The 18649-nt window shown below is 22.4% G+C and overlaps 2 protein-coding genes and 1 long non-coding RNA gene across 6 annotated transcripts; all 3 read left to right on the top strand.

The window, feature by feature from the left end:
* Positions 1–269: 269 nt before the first annotated feature.
* Positions 270–8291, top strand: LOC127279982 (uncharacterized). 4 transcript variants are annotated; one of them, XM_051302648.1, is made up of 12 exons: positions 270–428; positions 523–696; positions 2365–3543; positions 3622–3821; positions 3942–4080; positions 4176–4394; positions 4523–4624; positions 4725–4820; positions 4975–6799; positions 6911–7112; positions 7360–7537; positions 7741–8291. In XM_051302648.1, the coding sequence occupies exons 2-12, from the start codon at positions 538–540 to the stop codon at positions 7801–7803; spliced, it is 4362 nt and encodes a 1453-aa protein (XP_051158605.1). In that variant the 5' UTR covers positions 270–428; positions 523–537; the 3' UTR covers positions 7804–8291. The 4 variants fall into 4 exon arrangements, with proteins under 4 accessions (XP_051158605.1, XP_051158607.1, XP_051158603.1 ...); XM_051302650.1 differs by lacking the exons at positions 270–428; positions 523–696 and adding an exon at positions 1587–1649; XM_051302646.1 differs by lacking the exons at positions 270–428; positions 523–696 and adding an exon at positions 1599–2233.
* Positions 8292–9292: 1001 nt separating this feature from the next.
* LOC127280242 (uncharacterized) lies at positions 9293–11655 on the top strand. Its single transcript, XR_007842815.1, has 3 exons — positions 9293–9485; positions 9859–10137; positions 11490–11655. It is a non-coding gene; the product is annotated as an uncharacterized LOC127280242 (long non-coding RNA).
* A 2066-nt stretch (positions 11656–13721) lies between these two features.
* LOC127280241 (uncharacterized) lies at positions 13722–14539 on the top strand. Its single transcript, XM_051303139.1, has 2 exons — positions 13722–13934; positions 14033–14539. Exons 1-2 carry the CDS (start codon positions 13848–13850, stop codon positions 14114–14116), a joined length of 171 nt encoding a protein of 56 aa, XP_051159096.1. The 5' UTR covers positions 13722–13847; the 3' UTR covers positions 14117–14539.
* The last annotated feature ends 4110 nt before the right edge of the window (positions 14540–18649 follow it).

Here is an 18649-nt window from a genome sequence, read left to right as displayed (position 1 = left end):
ATATTTAATGTAACTTTTTTACATTGCTAGAATTTTTTTCAAATTTGTAAATAAATAAATAATAAATAAAAGTGTATTTGAAATTATTTTTTCCACGCCTTTTTTTTTAGAGTCTTGCTGTTTTTGAAAAAGTAAAATATATATAAAATAATAAAATAACTAGAATTATAAAATAAAACAAAAAAAGAGCGGCAAAAATTAAACAAAAAAAAAAAAATTTTTTTTAATGTGGTATGAAAATTTGTCGCTAGTGGGCAACAGGTTGCAATGTCGGAATCAAAATATTCAAAACAAAAACAAAACGAAAAGTTTCCTCTAATCTACTGATAAGAGTTTATTCCACGCTATTCGGCTGTTGTATAAAATTATTTAGTTTCTACATTAAATATCCGACGAAATAATATTTGAAGTATTTAATTATATATAATGTAAGTAATTGAAATTAATAAATTTATATATATATATATATATACAATTTTATATTATTTGTATTTAACAATAAATGTTGTTTTCCAACAAAAGCTTTAATTTGACAAAATGTCTGAGACATGTTTGCCAAGGAGAAAAACAATAAAAGAAAATATCAATTTCTTACAAAACATTCTAAGAAGAAATGAAATAAGAAACAAAAAAATAAAAGTCACTGGAATTAAAGAGGAGATTCATGAGGACGATTTATTAAGCAACAGTAAACAGGTAAATTATTTGAATAAATTAGATTTATTTGCAATTATTTAACATTTTATTTTTTGTGAAATTTTTATTTTCAAAACTTATTAATTATATCTATAAATAAAAAAAAAAAATTTTTTTTTTATGTAGAAAATTAGAAACTAATTTAAATTGCAATTATTTTTACATTATATTTAAAGAAAATAAACCTCCCATTTTCTAATGGGTCCATTATATTATTACCTAATTATTTACTCATATAATTAACTAAGTGGGTCAAACTTCAGGTACTAGTACCAATAAAGTCATTAAAAGATCATTTCATGGGGAAAATCATTTAGTTATTATTTAAAAATAAAATTCTTAAAAGAATTAGTTTAGGATTTTAATCCTTTTGAGATCTTAAATGACAAGAATTATTGTTTATTTATTTAATACATATTTTACTAAATATTTAAATAGTAAAATTAAATAATATTTTATTATCATAATTATTAATTTATTTAAAAAAATTTATTTATAAATAAAAATAATAATTAAATAGAAATTAAACCTAAGATTAATAATAATTAAATTCAATTATTTATTATTTAAATTTTATAAATATATATGAAATTTTTAAATTACCGCGAAATACGCATGCTCATAAATATAAATTCTCATTGGTTGAAATAAAACAGAGCAAGTTCCGGTAATTTGAAACTATATGTATTTATTTATTTAATATTTCATTTTTTAAAACAACACTATATTATGAATTAACAATTTTTCAAATGAAACTTGTTTTAAAAACAATTGAACTAACATCCATGGTTTTATTTGTATTCATTTCCCACTAATTTACATTGCGCGTTTATCTAAATTGAAATCACGTGATTCTTCAATTTTCGTTCCGCTTCTAATTTCACTGTATTTGCACATTTCATGTTGAACAGTGACAAAACGCTGCAAAGATTTATTTCATCATCAAGTTAATGGTAATTTTATTTAGTGTGAAATGTGTTTTATAATTAAAAACAATATAGTTTAATAAACAGTACTTTAGTTTTGCTTGCAAATAAATGAAAATAGTGTAACTTAATAAATCTTTCATAATAATTGAAAATCGAACTTATTTTTGAGGTTAGAATTTGTGCGGTGTTCATGAAAAAAAAAACAATACACGTGTGTAAACAGATTTTTTTTTTTTTTGGTAAATCAAATGTAATAAATGTAAATAATGCCACAACCATCGCAAGAAAGACGTGAACAAGTCGAATCTATAATAAGAGCTATTTTAATAGCACATAAAGAAGATGTGACTATACAACAATTACGTAGTGATTATCTTGAATATGAAGGTGAAGATATTCCATATCGTGAATTTAATTATAATAGTTTAATTGATTTTTTGGAATCATTAACGAATGTTGTAAAATTCATCACTAAATTTAATCAGAAATATATGAAAGCAGTTGACACTGAACGAACACGGCATTTGAGTGCTCTTGTTGCAGGACAAAAAAAAAAACGAAAGCCTATTAGAAAGTCAAAAAGAACTTTTCGTGGTGGCTATGTACAGGTTTGCATTAGTTTATAGGTTTTTTTTTAAAATTTTTCTCAATTTCTATCAGTGATTGAAAATTTTTATTTTTCTTAGTTTTCTTGATTTGTTTATTTTTTCCTAATTTTGTTTCTAAAATCTCTTTTCAGGGATTTTGTGGCTTACATTCAACACGATGGAATTCAGGATCATTTCAATCTTCACATTCTTCGAGATTTAATAATTCATATTCTTCTCCTTCGAGAATTAATAATACATCGTCTACAGCTTCGAGATTTGATTATTCATATTCATCTCCTTCGAGAGTAAATAATTCATCGGCTTCGAGATTAGAAAATTCTTCCGCTTCGTTAAATGTTGACAAACAAGTACCAGTTATGTCGGAAAATAATTGTCAAACTGAATTAAAAGAACCTTCTGTAGTACAATATTTTACTGGTGAAGATTGTACAGAAAAAAACTATCTTAGCGATTACGATGATTATGATGATAATGATGATTTCAGTTATATTTCTATTTCATCTCCATCACCCGAATTTGAGCAAAAAACCAGCGGCAAACCTCTTATTAGATTTGTTGAACAATCATGTGAAAAATTTAATAAGGAAAAAAAAAACACTGGATTATCATCAGATGCCTTTGAAAATGATGTTCAATGTTCCATGAATCATAAAGAAAAATATTCTCCAAATAAGTTAAATTCTTCATATCAAAATATTCAAGAAAATTGTCATGAACAAAAATATTCTAAATTAAATTCTTCAAATCAAAATATTCAAGAAAATTGTCATGAACAAAAATATTCTCCAAATAAATTAAATTCATCAAAACAAAATATTGAAGAAAATTGTCATAAAGAATCAATGAATCATGAAAAATATTACTCGGATGATATTTATAATAATGAAGCCTCGTGTAATGGAATTAATTCGAATGGTTATGATATTCAAGATGAGAATTATATTGAATTTAATGAAAGTAATATTGAAATTAATCCACGTGTAAAAGATCGACTTCGTATTATTATACGAAATCATCCTAATGGAATATGGTGTGCGGATTTACCAAAGATTTATCATCAAGAAAGTGGTCTTAATTTAGAATATGAGGAATTAGGATTTACAAGTGTTGTTGCATTTGCATCACAACTAACTGATATTTTTCATTGTGTACGACCAAAACCAAAGGGCGATTATAAATTATATAATGTACAGAAACCATTGCCCGATATCAATAATCAAGAAATAAATAATCGATCTCAATATTCTTCAGCTGAACAATATCGTATTTATGTTGGCGATGATCCAGAAGCAATACCAAGCCGATTGGTAATAATAAATTATATTTAGAATTTAAATTTTTTTTTTAATTTTATAAATTATAAGAGGCAATTTTCTTTTTTTCAGGATCCAAGCGTAACTGATAGACTATTTCCAGATGGAGTCATGTTACTTAATGAAAGAGTTGGACAGATATTTGTTTCTGAATTATGTGTAGAAAAAGATTACGAAGAAGTAATATTGAGCGAAGTATTTAATCCCTCTTTCTTTTGGATTCAACTTCGTAAGAGACAACCAAAATTTAAAAAATTTATGTCCCAATTACAGTGAGTGAATTTTTTTTTTAAATTCGTCATATAATAAATGAAATAATTTTAATTTCATATTTTAAAAACGATAATTAGAAACTTAATTCATGTAATTTTAATTTTGCTTTTTGTTTTCAGTGAATTTTATCAAGATGAATATTACAAGTATCTAATTCCTGTCATTATCTTGGATAAAGGATTGAATGTCGCGTGTGTTTATGCAAAAAAATGGCATCGAGGGATAATTAAAGCGGTTTTACCTGATGGAAGTTCATTGGTATGTTAAAAAAAAATGCATTTTTTGTTCTTATCTTCGAAATATGTTTTTTTTTTTAAAGAATAATTGTTAATGTTTCATTTATTTTAATTCAGGTGCATTTTTACGATTACGGAACAATCAAGTCATATAAGCCAAAAAGTTTATACTATCTTCATCGTCGATTTTCAAATTTGCCAGCTCAAGCCATACCGTGTGGTCTATATAATGTGAGGCCCTTTAATTCCGATAAATGGCACATGGGCATCACTTGGAAATTTATAGAAAACACCAGTTGTCCTTTAATTGCACAAATTGTTGTAAGGAATGAAGAGGTAATTTTTTAATTTTGATATATTAAATTTTTCAATATATAAAATTAATATTAATTTAATTCTTACAGTTTAATTTTTATTAAATTTTAAATAAATTTAACGTTTGTTTTCAACATTTCTTTTTGTAGGAGAATTCAGCACTTATCACACTGACGGACACGCAAAAAGATGACGATTTTCACTTGAACGATTGGCTCATTGATGCAAAATTTGCTGTTCATGGACAAATGGTTCGTATTTTGGGAATATTTTTATAGTTTTAATTATCGAGTAATTAACCGTTATTATTTGTAATTTAAATAGTAAACAATTCCTTTAACTAACTTAAAGATCCGAAACTCCACCTCCTATGAATCGCAACTTTATGCCTTTCTTTTGAATGACATTTACCCCGAGAAGACGGAATTAATCCTTCTAATCTCCCAAGTAAGCTGTTTTTGTTTTATTCATTCATCATCATTATCATCACAAATCCTCATTTTTTTCTCTTTTTTTTTTTTGTAAATATCATTATATTTTTCTTTTATTTAGAAAAAAATATTTACTTCTTTAAAATATTTTACCTTTTTTTTTTTTTTAGAATATCGACTTCAAAAATTTGAGCGACTACGAGGAGAGTAAATTGCCAAAAAAATATGATTTTCCCGATGAAGAATTATTATCATTCATTAAATCTCAAGAATCGAAAGAAGTAAATTCAACACGTCCACCACCTGGTTTTCAATCACTTCATTCAATTACAGAAGAATCGACAAAATCAAATGATCCTGTTAATAATAACAACAATAGTGTTGGTAATGATTTAAGTCAATTGGAACAACAATTTATGAATATGTACATTAAAATTCAAAGTCAAATGAATCCGGAAGCATCCACAGCTCTTGCACAACGAATTGTTAATAATCTTTCAAATTCACATGATTCATCAATAATCGTATCGAAAATTCTCGATAAAAATGATTGTCTAAATTCAACTCAACAACAAGTTGTCAGTAAATTTCCCATTAGTGTTGAAGAATTATTCCGTCAAGTTCCAAAATTCAACGAAAATATCGAAAATCAGGAAAATATTCAAAAATTATTGAAAGAGCCAAAAAATTCGAGACAAAATTCAACAACAAATAATCACAATGATTTGGAGAATCGTGAAATTTTAAATTATAAAGAGAAATTAATTAAAGAACTTTCTGATTATTTAAAACCAGAATATCAAAATTTACAACCGGAAAATTTGGAATTTTTGAAAAATTTAAATAAAGAAATAAATCAACGTGAAAGTTTAAAAAAGAATTCAATTTTATTAAATTCACAAACACCAGAAAAAATAGAAACAAATCCATTTAAAACAGCGGAATTTAATAAGAAAATTTCTACCAATCCATTTCTCAATGATTTTAATTCAACAAATTCACCAAAACAAATTAAATCATCTCGAATAAATTTAAAAGATTTTCTCGATAATCCCTACGATTCAATGACAAATATAAATGAAACAAAGAACGAGTATTTAAATAAATCGATTGATAGTTGTCAATCAAATTCTGATATTTTTCTATTTAGTGATAAAAAAGATGAGAATAAAAATTCCAATTTTCCCAATAAAACGGAATCAATTCCAATTAATAATTTTTCACCTGTTATTGATTTATGTACAAATCAAGTAAATAGTGGTGCAAAAATATTTTATGAATCAGGTCCAATTATGTATAATCAAAATGGAACTGATGAAAAGACTGATAATTTAGAAAAGAATAATTGGAAGACAATTCCATCGATTGAAACTAGCGGGACTAGTGAATCTGTGATGAAAACTGGTTTTAGTTTTAAGATAAATAAACCAAAAAATCCATCCGAGAGGGCAAACTGTCAAAATAAAATGAAAATTTCATTTGAAAAGGCAAGGCAAAATATTTCAAATATTGGAAATAATATTCCAAATCCACTGATCGAGAAAAAAAATTCTTCAACATTACCAATTAATGTGGCAGTAAATCAGAATTATCAAAAATCATCGACAGAAATTGATCTTTTGTCAGCAGCGACTTTTCCACTTCCTTCGTCCACAGAAAGTTCACGTGCACCAACGCCAGTTTTTGTTAAGGAAAATAAATTTAATGAAATGCCAATAAGAAATAGCAATAATAAATTGTCTAATGATACGAGTCGTGATAAAGGAAATAACATTCCAAATGGAAATTTAAGTGATAATTTACAAAAAATTATTTCACATAACACCAATCCTTTTGTTGGTGATCAAAATTATGTAAATTTCTCGTCAAAATCAATCATAAACGATAAATTGCCAGCTAATGCCGAAATGATCAATCCACTTACAATTCCATCAGATTTGAATGTTGATACTAATTTTAAGCCGTTAGAAAAATCTTCAGTTTGCTACACTTATCGTAAGTAACATTTTTTTTTTTTTAATAATTTTTCGCAAGTTTAAAAACTTTTTTAATTGGAACAAATTTATTGTATTATTAAATTTTTTTTTGTAAATGATTTTCTTTCAGCGATAACAACCAAAAAGATGAGACTTATTGTTTTGAACGTTGATGATGAAGGCTGGTTAATTTCGGATGAATTTGTCGAGGCATTCACGAATTTAAATGGACCGAGTATTATGTTGAGAGCCTTAAATATGGTTAATGTACAAATTCCTTTTAAAACAGTTGACAGATATTCTCATCCTTTGCTTCTAGCTGATCTTGACATGTAAGTCTTATTTTATTTAAATTTAATTATTATTCATTATTTAATTACAAATATTTATTCAATTAAATTAATTGAAATATAAATATTCGTTTACTAATTAAAATCTTTATTTTAATTTATTAAATTAAAAATTGGATTTCTTTAAAAATTTTATTTTTGAATTAAAAGTTTAATATTATTTTATTTTTTTATTAACATTTGTAATTTATTTTTGTTTTTGAATTTCACTGTTTATTTTCTTTTTCAGTACACCATTAAATGTGATTCGAAATGTAGAAAATAAAATTGTTCGACCTGTTCACTTGACGCCTTTAAAATTGGCTCCTAAAATATTGTCAAGTCTCAATATCATCAATCGCTTTGAATTGCATTTAATTATTCATGAAAATAAGTTATCAACAAACACTGTAATTAACGATATTATAGTAAGTTGAATATTTTATATAAACTTATTTAAATTAACATTTTAAAGTTTTCTCCTTTTTTTTTTTTAATTTTCTGTTCAAATTTAAAAAAAAATTCCACTATAAATATATTTTTTTCTTTTTCTAATAAATATTTTATTAAATATTAATCTCGTTTAAATGGAAATTGATGTAATTAATTTTTGCCTTTTTTTTCATTACAGAAATTAATTTCATCTTACAAGACCTACATGACTACAAAAAACAAGGCTCGAAATGTACGATAGTTAAATTAGGAAAAAAAAGTGTTTATCTTTTTTCATAAATAATGACGTATATATATTTTTTTATTTTATATAAAAGTTACACCTGTTCAGTATTTTTTCAAACAATGATGATGAGATATATGTGAAAAAAGTACTTTAATATTATATAGGTATATATATTTTTTTCCTTTTTTTTTAAGTTACGAACAAATTCGAAAAAATGTAAATAAGATATAATAACTTATTCAATATGTTCTTTATGTAAAAAAAAAATGCATATTATATATTAAAGTTAATGAACATGCGAGAAGAATATATATAATTTTTTTTTTTATTTTTCAGTAGAAATTTTAACAAAAAACAAAAAAGCGCTTCACTAAAAACAAAATCATTCTTCATATATTTGTAAAAAAAAAAAAAAAAATTAATCGTTACGTATTATAAATTTGTAATTTGTAAAACTGTTACCAATTATTGACAATAAAACATTCTTTATTGTATTTTTAATTTATTTATTTCAACAATTTCAAATTATGGATAAAGATGAAACAGAGAAATCGAAAAAAATTCTCATGGATTATTTTGATAGATTGCAAAAAATTTCTCATGAACAAATAACAAATTTTTTGGAAATAAAAAAACGTTTACAGACAAAATTTTTTCAAACCGAAGATTTACATTTAATTGCAAAATTTTTTGAAGAAAAAATTATGGAAATAAAAATTTTATCTGAGGAAATAATTAAATCATTGGAGAAGGGAAAAAAAACGACTTATGTGAAAGATTTCGAAAAAACAATAGAAACACGAAGTGACACACTAAAAGAATCCCTTCATTTATTTTTGGAATCTGCTAAGGTTTATTTAAAATACATACATTTTTTTTAAAATTTGTGTGTAAATTATTTTTATAAAAATAAAAAATTTTTTTTAGGAAAAAATTGCAGAAATTCCAAGTTCTATTAATTTTAATGAAGATATTTTAGGTAAAATTCCAAATTTCTCTGAGAATATCAAATTATTATCAATTTCACTTTCAAAAATATTAATCCCGAAAAAAGTGGAAAATTCTAATGAACAAGAAATATCTGAAGGTCCTATTAAAAAATCATCAGTGCCTAAAGAATGATTGTTTATAGTAAGAATTAATAAAGTGTAAATTATGAAACATAATTTTTATTGTATTTTATCAATCGAAATTAATAATTAAAACTAATTTAATTAAATAATTAATCTATTAACATTAATTAAATAATTTACATTACTATTTTTTATTTAAATTTGCTATATTTATTAAAAATTTGAATAAACAATAATAATAACAATAATTATAATCAATTTATAATTTATTATTTAAAAAGTTGTTTTTTCTTACAGATTATAACATTTTTTTTTTTTTATTATAATTAATTCGAGAGAAATAAAATAGAATTGTAATTTTTTTAAATTTAAATTTACCGCCAAAAATAAAATGGATTTTTATTCGTAAATGTGTCACCAATCAGCGTTCTCTAATTTCGCGCTCTGGTAAGCGAGTAAAATTTGTCCACCAATAAGGAATATGCTTTCTCACACCGGAAATTGTGAATAGCCAATCACAGCCAAGAAGGACTGCTATTGCAATACACGTTCATTCCTGTCGACACAAGGCCATGGCGTCCATTGCTCTCAACATGTCTCCGCTGCATTTTTTCTTCAAAAATGGTGAGTATTGCCTATTTACCCATAACTATTGTGTTTTATCTATTCTCCTCATCGAGATGAATAAATATTTTATAAAAGAATGAATAAAATTATGCTCAAGTGGCAAGATGGCGATCGATATATGTTGATTGCATTTTGGCGTGTACGTAAGCGTCATTGTTGCAGTTTGCTAATTTTGCTCATATTTCGGCAATTTTCACGAATTGGTGGTGAAATTGAGCTTGTTTTAGATATTTTTTTAACAATAATAGTGCTTGGTAGGTTAAAATTGTTGCAATATAGATTTTTGCAACAATGTCATTTTTCAAGATGGCGGCCTATGGGGAAAATTGTTGCACATGTTCAACAAGTTTTGTTCATTTTTTTTTTGCAGATTCCTTTGTGGTGGCAAGTCAAAATTTTGAGCTCGAGTCAATTTGGAGACCCACAATGCATTGTGGGAACCAGCGGACTTGGTGGAGTTCAAAAGATTGACGAGAAGATGATCCTGAGCATATATATTGGGGAGTTGCCCGATGATGCAAAGAATCCGGTCTTCTTGTAAAGTTACAATTCAAATTTTCACAAATTTGGATTGTAATCTAGAGAAGGGATCTCCGGTGACTTTGCGGAATCGGAAGGATCGCGAGCTATGAGAAAATCTCCTACTTCGGTAAGTTTCTTTGTATAAAATATCGAGGTTATATATTAACAATTAATTCATTATTAAGAATTGAAATTATTATTATTGTTTTAGATTAATTTTTTACATTTTTGAAAATATTTCGGTTTTTACAAAAAAATAATAGTTTTATAGGTTATGTTTTTTACTTTTTGTAACAAAAAAAGTAGAATGTAAGTAATTATTATTAATTGTCTTTTTTTCTAGTCTTTTTCAAAAATTGTCAATTAGTTAAATATATTGTGCATTGTAAAATAATATTCCTTTTCGGATATTTATTCCGAAGTTGAATATAAAATATTAGTTTCTCAATACAATAGAAATTTGTTATTTGAAAAACAATCGACACAATTTTTGACAATAATTGATATATTATTATTATTATTATTATTATTTTATAGAAAGCATAGAATTCTAACCTATAATTACAAGTTAAAGTAATAATAAATCTAGAATATTATAAAAATATGTAACTAAAAAAATATAACAAAAGTAAAAAAAATTCCAAATTATTAGGTTAGGATTTTTTTCTAATATTTTAATATTTTATCTTTGTATTGTAAACTAAACAAAAATATTTTTTTTTTTCGCAATTTTGTCCTTTCCATCTACTTTACTGTGGCTTTTGGTAATTATTTTGAAAATTAATTGATTTATTAAATAATTTCGAAGTTTCGCCAACTAATTTCGGAATTACAGCAAAAAATATCAGAAAACGAAAGGAATATTTTAAAAATTTAAAACAAATTGAAGTAATAATAAATCTGTAATAATAAAAAAATATAACAAAAATAAAAGAAATTCCAAAATATTAGGTTAGGATTTTTATCTAATATTTTATCTTCACATTTAAAAATAAACAATTTTCGTTTAAAAAATTTGATTTTTCAGTGTCGATTTTGAAAATTGATTTCTTAAATAATTTCAAAGTTTCGTCAATTATTTTCAGAATTACAATAAAAAATATCAGAATTCAAAAGGAATATTTTTAAAAATGTGAATATTTAATTAAAAATTAATGTTTTTAAACAATAAATTTGATATTTTGCAAAAAAAAAAAAATAAACTTTGGTTTGAAAAGAAAATCATAAAATTATTTGCAAATTATTTTGGAAGATTTAAGTGAATTTATATAATCTATTTCATAAAAGTAGCAAAATTATTAAAAATCGCATTTTATATGTATAAATTATGCTAAACAATTAAATTGAAATTTATTATTTAATATTTAAACAATTAAAAAGCATCGTTAACGATAATTTATTTAATTAAAATTATGAACTACATTTAATTCATTCTTTCCAATTTTTAATTTGTTCTGTTTTTTTTTTGTTCATTTTTAGTACCACCTGAGGAAAAGAATAATGGAAGCCACCTTTGATAAAGTGTAGAGTCAGTGTTGCTTTTAAAATATATTTTTCTAAATTTTGCTATAAAGTTTTTATATATTAATAAATGTAGTAATTCTTAAAAAAAATTAAAATCAGTGCGATAGTGTAAAATATTTTAATCATGGAAATTAAATAACAAGAAAAATATATAAATATTTAAAAATTTCATTTTCAATATTACATATTTATTTAATTTTAACGAATTAAATAAATAATTTTATAATTGAATTTTATATAGAATTTTTTTTACGAATTTCCATGATTAAAATATATAAAAATTCGTGTGAGTGCGCGTTTTTAATTTTTCTAAATAAGCTTTCGAATTTCTATTCGAAATATATTAAAAATATTCAAATTCAAAAAGCTTGAATTTATATTTTGTTTTATTAAAATTTTGCGAGTGTTGTGCTTTAATTTAAAGTTTGGAACTTTGGAAGAATTCCAATCAGGTATAATCTATTTCCAACTGATGGACACGAAGGATGATTTATCATAAGGAAAACATGCGGCTCTTGGAAAAGCATCTCTAAATTTAAGGAAGGAATCTTCAATGTAAGTCCCTCCTGTCTCCATAATTTGATGTGGAGGAGGCAAGGTTGAAACAAATTAGAAAAATCTCTCAGTGATCACTAATTAAATCAATTGACTATCAATTTATATAAAAAAAAAAATTGAACGATTTACTTAATTAGTGTGTGGATATAATCATTGTATTATTCTTATTAGATTAGGATAATTCTTTTCTTGGATCGCGCAAAAACAAAATAATTTTCAAATTTAATTAAAATGGAATTATTATCCACTTTTTAAAAATTATATAATTATTATTTTATTAATGACTTTAAACATAAATTTATCCGAACGTTTTATTTAATTAACCAAGAAAAAAATTTTAATTACTTAAAAAATATTATTCTCATATGAAAAAGTTTTTTTTAATATATTTTCTTTTGATTAATTTGAAAATATTTCTTATCAAATATTTTGTGAATCCAATTAAATTAAATGCAATTAATTAATAACTATTAAATTTATGTAATGTGAATTTTGTTCTTTGAAGTAAATTTTATTTATTTAGCATAATTAATTCGCAGGTTTTCTAGAATAGGATGTTACTACATTTTTTTTTTACAGGTTTGAAGGTATTTTTATTTTTTTTTATCAAAAATTATTTATTTAATAAATAAATAATTTTTTATCCACTTTATCACTGGGGGATTTTTCACTTTTTATCACATCTAATTTATTTAATTTGTAGAAAATATTTATTCGCTCCTGTTGGTCTTCTATATATATAGAAATTTAGGAAATTTTTTTCAATTTTGTCTGTTGAATCTGATTTTATTTCTTCCATTTCGTTGGTAAATAAAATTACCAATTTTTTGTTAGGAAATAAATTTTGTTAATTTAACAAAAAAAATTTTAAATTAACAAAACTGTTTAATTCGATTATAAATATTCCTCGTTGTTTCTCGTTGATAGAACATTTCCAAGCTTTCGTTATTTTCTTCTTCTGTGATGATTCTTACAATTTATTATATTTTTGAGTTTTCAAAAATTAAATTTTTTTTTTACATTAATTAAATTTTTTTTTTACATTAACTTAATTTTTTTTTACACTTAAATCTCAATTAAAAAACTTTGTTTAATTCTTTCAAAGTTAATAATTATTTATTTATTTAATAATAAATAAATTCTTAGAACTAATTTAGCCCTAGGAATATTACTTAATAATTAAATAAATAAATAAAATTTATTAATAATTAAATTATCAATATTTTTATAAATCTAAAAAATCTTTGAAAGTATTAAAAAAGTTGAGTATTAAAATTTTTTTAATGAAATTTTATTAACTGAGCAGAATGTTTAACAACAAAAATATTGGCTCGTTAACATTTTTTTTTTGTAAATAAATTTAAAAAAATCGTGTCGTCCGCGTGAAGAAAACAAAATGAATTATCGCGTTGTGAAAAATTAGTTTTCAATTTTCTAATGAAAAATTAAAATCTTTATTAAAGATTTTTTAATATCATTAGCGGATAATAAATAATTTCGCTCATATTTGATATTTTCAAGTAAGTATTAATTTTTGTAATTAAAAATTCAAATAATTCCGAATACCGGAAACCGGATAGTTGTAATTTTTTTCTAGGTTGGTAGTATTGAATTATAGCAGACGACAACGAACGAAAAGAAACGTATGACCATCGTATGACGTCTCAGTCGTCTTGAACATTGCATTAAATTTTTTTTAATAAAAAAAAAAATTATTACTATTTAAATAAATTTTCTTTGTAAAATACACAAAAAATGGGTCATGGAGAAGAAGCTGGTGGTGAAAATCTTAAAGGATTAAATAGAATTTTCAATAGTCAGACTAATTATGGTCGAGCTAATGTAAGTGTAACATAGAAATCTAACCTAAAAATTGTTTTGACGAAAGAATATATTTTTTTCTAAATCACATTTTCTATTTTCTTTTTCTATGATTTCAGGTATCAAAAGCAACTCTTGGTACAATGGCATTAATTGGACTTTATTTATATTTTAAACCAAGTAAAAAAGCAGTTGCAAAGTAAAATTCTTCTGTCATGAAATATCATGAAAATAATAGCGATAGTCCTGTGAGTTCGTACCCATTTTTAACTTATATAATGTTCTCAATTGACGACTTTTGTAATATCATTTGGCCTGAAAAATAAATTTAATTATCTGATGATAAGAGTGCGATGTTAAAATTTATATCAATTTTATTTCATTCATTTGTTACTTTTATGTGCGTCAAAATTGAAAATATTTCTTTGAATAGTTAACAGAATTTTTTGATGTTAAATATACAGTTGAAATATTATAAAGTTTACACTATATTTCTTTGGGAATTTTTTTTTTTTTTAATTCTCTCGCTCACTATCGACTAATTGTTTTGTAATTGCGATTTTGTCGATTACAATTTAAGTTGTATATTATAACTGTATAAGAATAAATAATTAGTTCATTAACGACATTTTGATTACAGATCGTAGTTCCCAATTTTGTTGGCAAGAATTTGATTTTGAATTTTTTATTTTATTTGGTAGAAAAATTTTGATTAGTTAATTTCGTTATTATTGCTAAATTTTTTGCAATTTTTGTCTAGGAATTTTTGTTGTTTTTGAGAATTTATTTTTTATTTGATTAAATTTCATTGTTGTAAAGGATTAGTTTTGATTTATTTTCAAGAATTTGAATTAAAAATTCTATTTTCTTTTTAAAAAATAATCTGTTTGATTTTTTTTTTATTCGAGAAAGTTTTTTTTTGTTATAATAAAACGTTTCTTTTAATTTGGAAATTTTTCTTCGATATTTACTGAGAAATTTTGAATTTTATAAAAAAAAAATTTTATTTCGTTAACGTTTCTGTGAATAAAAAAAAATAGATAAGGAATATTTTTCTCCAAGAAAAGAAATTATTTCTTCAAAATAGAAAATAGAAAATTATTTTTTTATTTAAATAAATTTTATTATGGATGTTTAAAAAAAACACATTTTCATAAAAGAAGTAATTTATTTTGCATTTTGCAATTATTCATTCAAATTTATACACTTTTATATATATAAGATAGATTTCGAGACACTCTTGTAAAGAAGATCTTTAAATACAATGTCTGTTATTTTTTTATTAATATTATTTGATTTTAATATAAAATAGAATGTAATTCGATTGTTTTTTTTGTTCTATTTCATTGTTTTCTTTTTTTTTAACAGAAAACAATATTTGATATACACACACATATATATTTATTAATAAACAGATTGCTTATCACTTTTTTTTTTTAATTTTAAACGAATTTATTAGATTATACACTTTTATATTTTATTTTTTTAAAAAAATAGTTTCTGTTCAGAGAGGATAATATAATGTGTAAAAAATATTAAAACTTAAATCGATTATTAACAATGATTATTATCGGATATTAATCTTAAATTCTAAGTACACACGAGTTGTATGATAAGAAATTTAATAACTATATATATATATATTATATAGATTTGGGTAAAATTTATTATACAGTCATGAGAGCGTTTCGTTTCCCGCATTAATTAATTTAATATTTTTTTTTTTTTTATACATTTATCGTTACGATTATTATCATTGATTTTTTCCACAAAGTATATTGCGATTCTAGAAATATTTATGGTACAATGTATCAGTTAGAAAAAATAATATATTAAGTATACAAATTTTGTTGAAACTAATTTATTTAATTATTAATAAATTAAATAAATTATATTCATTCAATTATTTGAATTTAATTATTACAAAATTTGTAAGAAATTATTAATAATTGTATACATTTGAATGGGATTTCAAAATTGAAATATTTACGATTTTTTTTTTTTTAAATTAAAGAATAGAAAAAGGGACAAATTTTGGGTATAGTTGAAAGAGATGAAAAAAATATTTTTCCATTTCAAATTTTAACGTTTCTGACGAAAAAAAAATGGTGATCAGATAAAAATTCAATTTGCTTAGATCTTTAGGATGATATGGACAATGAATGTTTTTTTATTTCCGTTTTGTAGCATACCTATATTATTTTTCTTATTTTTTTTTTTATTTTTTAATTGAATGTTTGACGATTGAGCAAGTTCAATGAGAAAAATGAAATTTATAAATCCAAAATCAGTCCCTTAAGAAGATTCGACTCTTTGTTATTATTAATATAATAATATAAATATTTATAATAGAAAAACAGAATTTTTTAAAAATTTAATTTATTTTTACAGTTAGTGACTTTTTTCAAATTTTCGAATTTTCTTTTAATTAATTTTTGAAAAAAATTGAAAATACATATTTAAAGAAAAAATAACTTAAATTGTTTTAATTATTTTTATTTTTATTTTTTTTTAATTTCATCTTGAAAAGAAGAAAATGTTTATAAACTTAAAGAGTCGATTCTTCTTAAAATTCTTGATTCCCAACGCACGAATAAATTTTCAACATTTTTTTTTTTAATATTATATTTCATTTTTTTTTTTATATAATTTATTTATTACTAATATATTTGTTAAAGTCTTAGAGAATATGATCAATTTTTATGAAAGGGGGATTTTTTTGGATTATAATGCACAGATATATTTTTTTAATAATTATAAATGTATAATTTAAATTTTTTTTTAAAAAGAACAACTTTTTTTTTATTAGAAATTTATAATAAATTTATTTCATATAATTATCTAATATTTGTAAACAAAATTTTTAATCTTAAATCACGAAATCATAGAAAAATTATATTTTAACCAAGTAAATAATTTTTTTCTATTATAAAATACATTTTTTGTTTATTTTTTAACAAAAATTTGTTTAACCTATAAATAAATATTTGATTCACTTGATTAAATTTTTTGTTCGAAAAAAAAATTTGATTCAAATGAATTTTTTCTGAATTCAATAATAATAATAATAATAATAATGAAATTAAAAATAATTTAAAAAGTTTGAAAATTATGCAATTATAATAAAATGTATCTGTTTATTATTATACGAAAACGACTGTTTTTTTTCCATAAGTTTTTATTAATTGAAATTATATTTGCCTAAATGCGGAATATTCCATTAGAATATTGAAAATATTTTAGAGAAATATTTTATTCATAATTACAAAAAAAATATAATTGTCCAAACTCTAAAAAAGACGATTTTGAAATAATGTAGGAATATTCCATTGGAATATTAAAAGATAATATTTAATAATAAATATTATATTGTTGTGGAATGTCGGAGGATTTTTTAGAATATTTTAGAATTATTTTTGTGCAATTTTGAACGAAATATTGTTGGAATATTTTTTTGTGAATATTGGAATATTTTTTTAAGAATGTTATAGAAATATTCGACAAGAATATTTATATTTTATATAAATAATATTTTAATGGAATATTTGTATAAAATTTTCAAAAATATTTCTATAATATTTCAATAGAATATTTTTCAGTAATTTAAATGAAATATTCCGTATTTTTATATGCAAGAAAAATATGGAAAATTATAATATTATAGAAAGGATTAAATTTTGTTTTTAATTTTGTTTTTTTTTTTTTTTTGAAAGAGTAAGAAAAAAATTTAATTAATTTTTTTTTATATTTACTTGATTCAGTGCTTCTTTGGCATTTGAAAATGTGACTATATAGGATATATTATTAAATGAATATTTACAAAGGAAAAGGGTCCATTTACTTTTTTTTTCAAGTTATTGAAGAGAAGAATCTGCGAACTCGTTTGCCAGCATATCTAATTCGCTGACTAATTATTTCTTTTTTTTTATATATTATTTTTATATTTCTATTTACATAAGTGAAATTTGTATTTTTTATAATACTGATCGTCGGTTTTAAAGAAAGCAAGATTTTACTTCTATAAATGTAATTTTCTCTTTGTTTAGAAAAAAAAAAAAATTTCTGAATCAATTCGAATAATATTAAATTGAATTCTTATAATTTAAACAAAAAGAAACTTAAAAAAAAAAATATTTTTTAATTTAATGAAAAATTATAGAATTTTTAATAATTTTTCAAATCTGTAAAATCTTGTTTTCAAAACATTATCTATCGTTGATGTAGTTTACAAAATTTGTATAATATATACATTTTTGCGCATTAAATTACTTTTTTTTTAATACAGTCATTTTTTTGATGACGATTTTTTTATCTTATATATATATATATATATTTTTTTTTTTTGGTTCGTATTTTATAGCATTATAATTATTTTTCTTTTTTGTTTATATCTTGTTAGACAAGTAGTCAGTACTAATTATTAATTATCAATATTTAAGAAAAATATTGATAAATAATAAATGCGCTGACAATTTTTATTGAAAATTAATTATAATTTTAAATTTTATTGAAATTTGTGATTTTTTCTCGTGCAGAAATTTTGCCGCACTAATTTCACGTTTGGATTTAATGAAAATTTAGCGAAAAAAAAATGTATTTGTTTAATTAAATATTCAAATCAAAAATTTTTTATTTAATTCAAATAAATTTTATTCAAAATTACTATTAAAATTTCTGCACGGAATTTTTATGATCAAATTTCATTTTTAAGTTGCATTGAACTTCCCTATAAAAAT

This window comes from Leptopilina boulardi, unplaced genomic scaffold, assembly GCF_019393585.1.
Source record: "Leptopilina boulardi isolate dan_hultmark-lab unplaced genomic scaffold, ZJU_Lbou_2.1 LbouV2_229, whole genome shotgun sequence".
NCBI classification, from domain to species: domain Eukaryota; kingdom Metazoa; phylum Arthropoda; class Insecta; order Hymenoptera; family Figitidae; genus Leptopilina; species Leptopilina boulardi.
Note: the sequence above shows the minus strand (reverse complement) of the source record. Positions and strands in the feature narration are given on the sequence as shown.

Excerpts from the sequence above, each read along its gene's own strand:
- LOC127279982 (XM_051302646.1), top strand. The coding sequence starts at position 1,892 with ATGCCACAACCATCGCAAGAAAGACGTGAACAAGTCGAATCTATAATA. Across the intron at positions 3,544-3,621 it reads AAGCAATACCAAGCCGATTG|GATCCAAGCGTAACTGATAG; the intron begins GTAATAATAAAT and ends TCTTTTTTTCAG. Across the intron at positions 7,538-7,740 it reads CTGTAATTAACGATATTATA|AAATTAATTTCATCTTACAA; the intron begins GTAAGTTGAATA and ends TTTTCATTACAG.
- LOC127280241 (XM_051303139.1), top strand. The coding sequence starts at position 13,848 with ATGGGTCATGGAGAAGAAGCTGGTGGTGAAAATCTTAAAGGATTAAAT. Across the intron at positions 13,935-14,032 it reads CTAATTATGGTCGAGCTAAT|GTATCAAAAGCAACTCTTGG; the intron begins GTAAGTGTAACA and ends CTATGATTTCAG.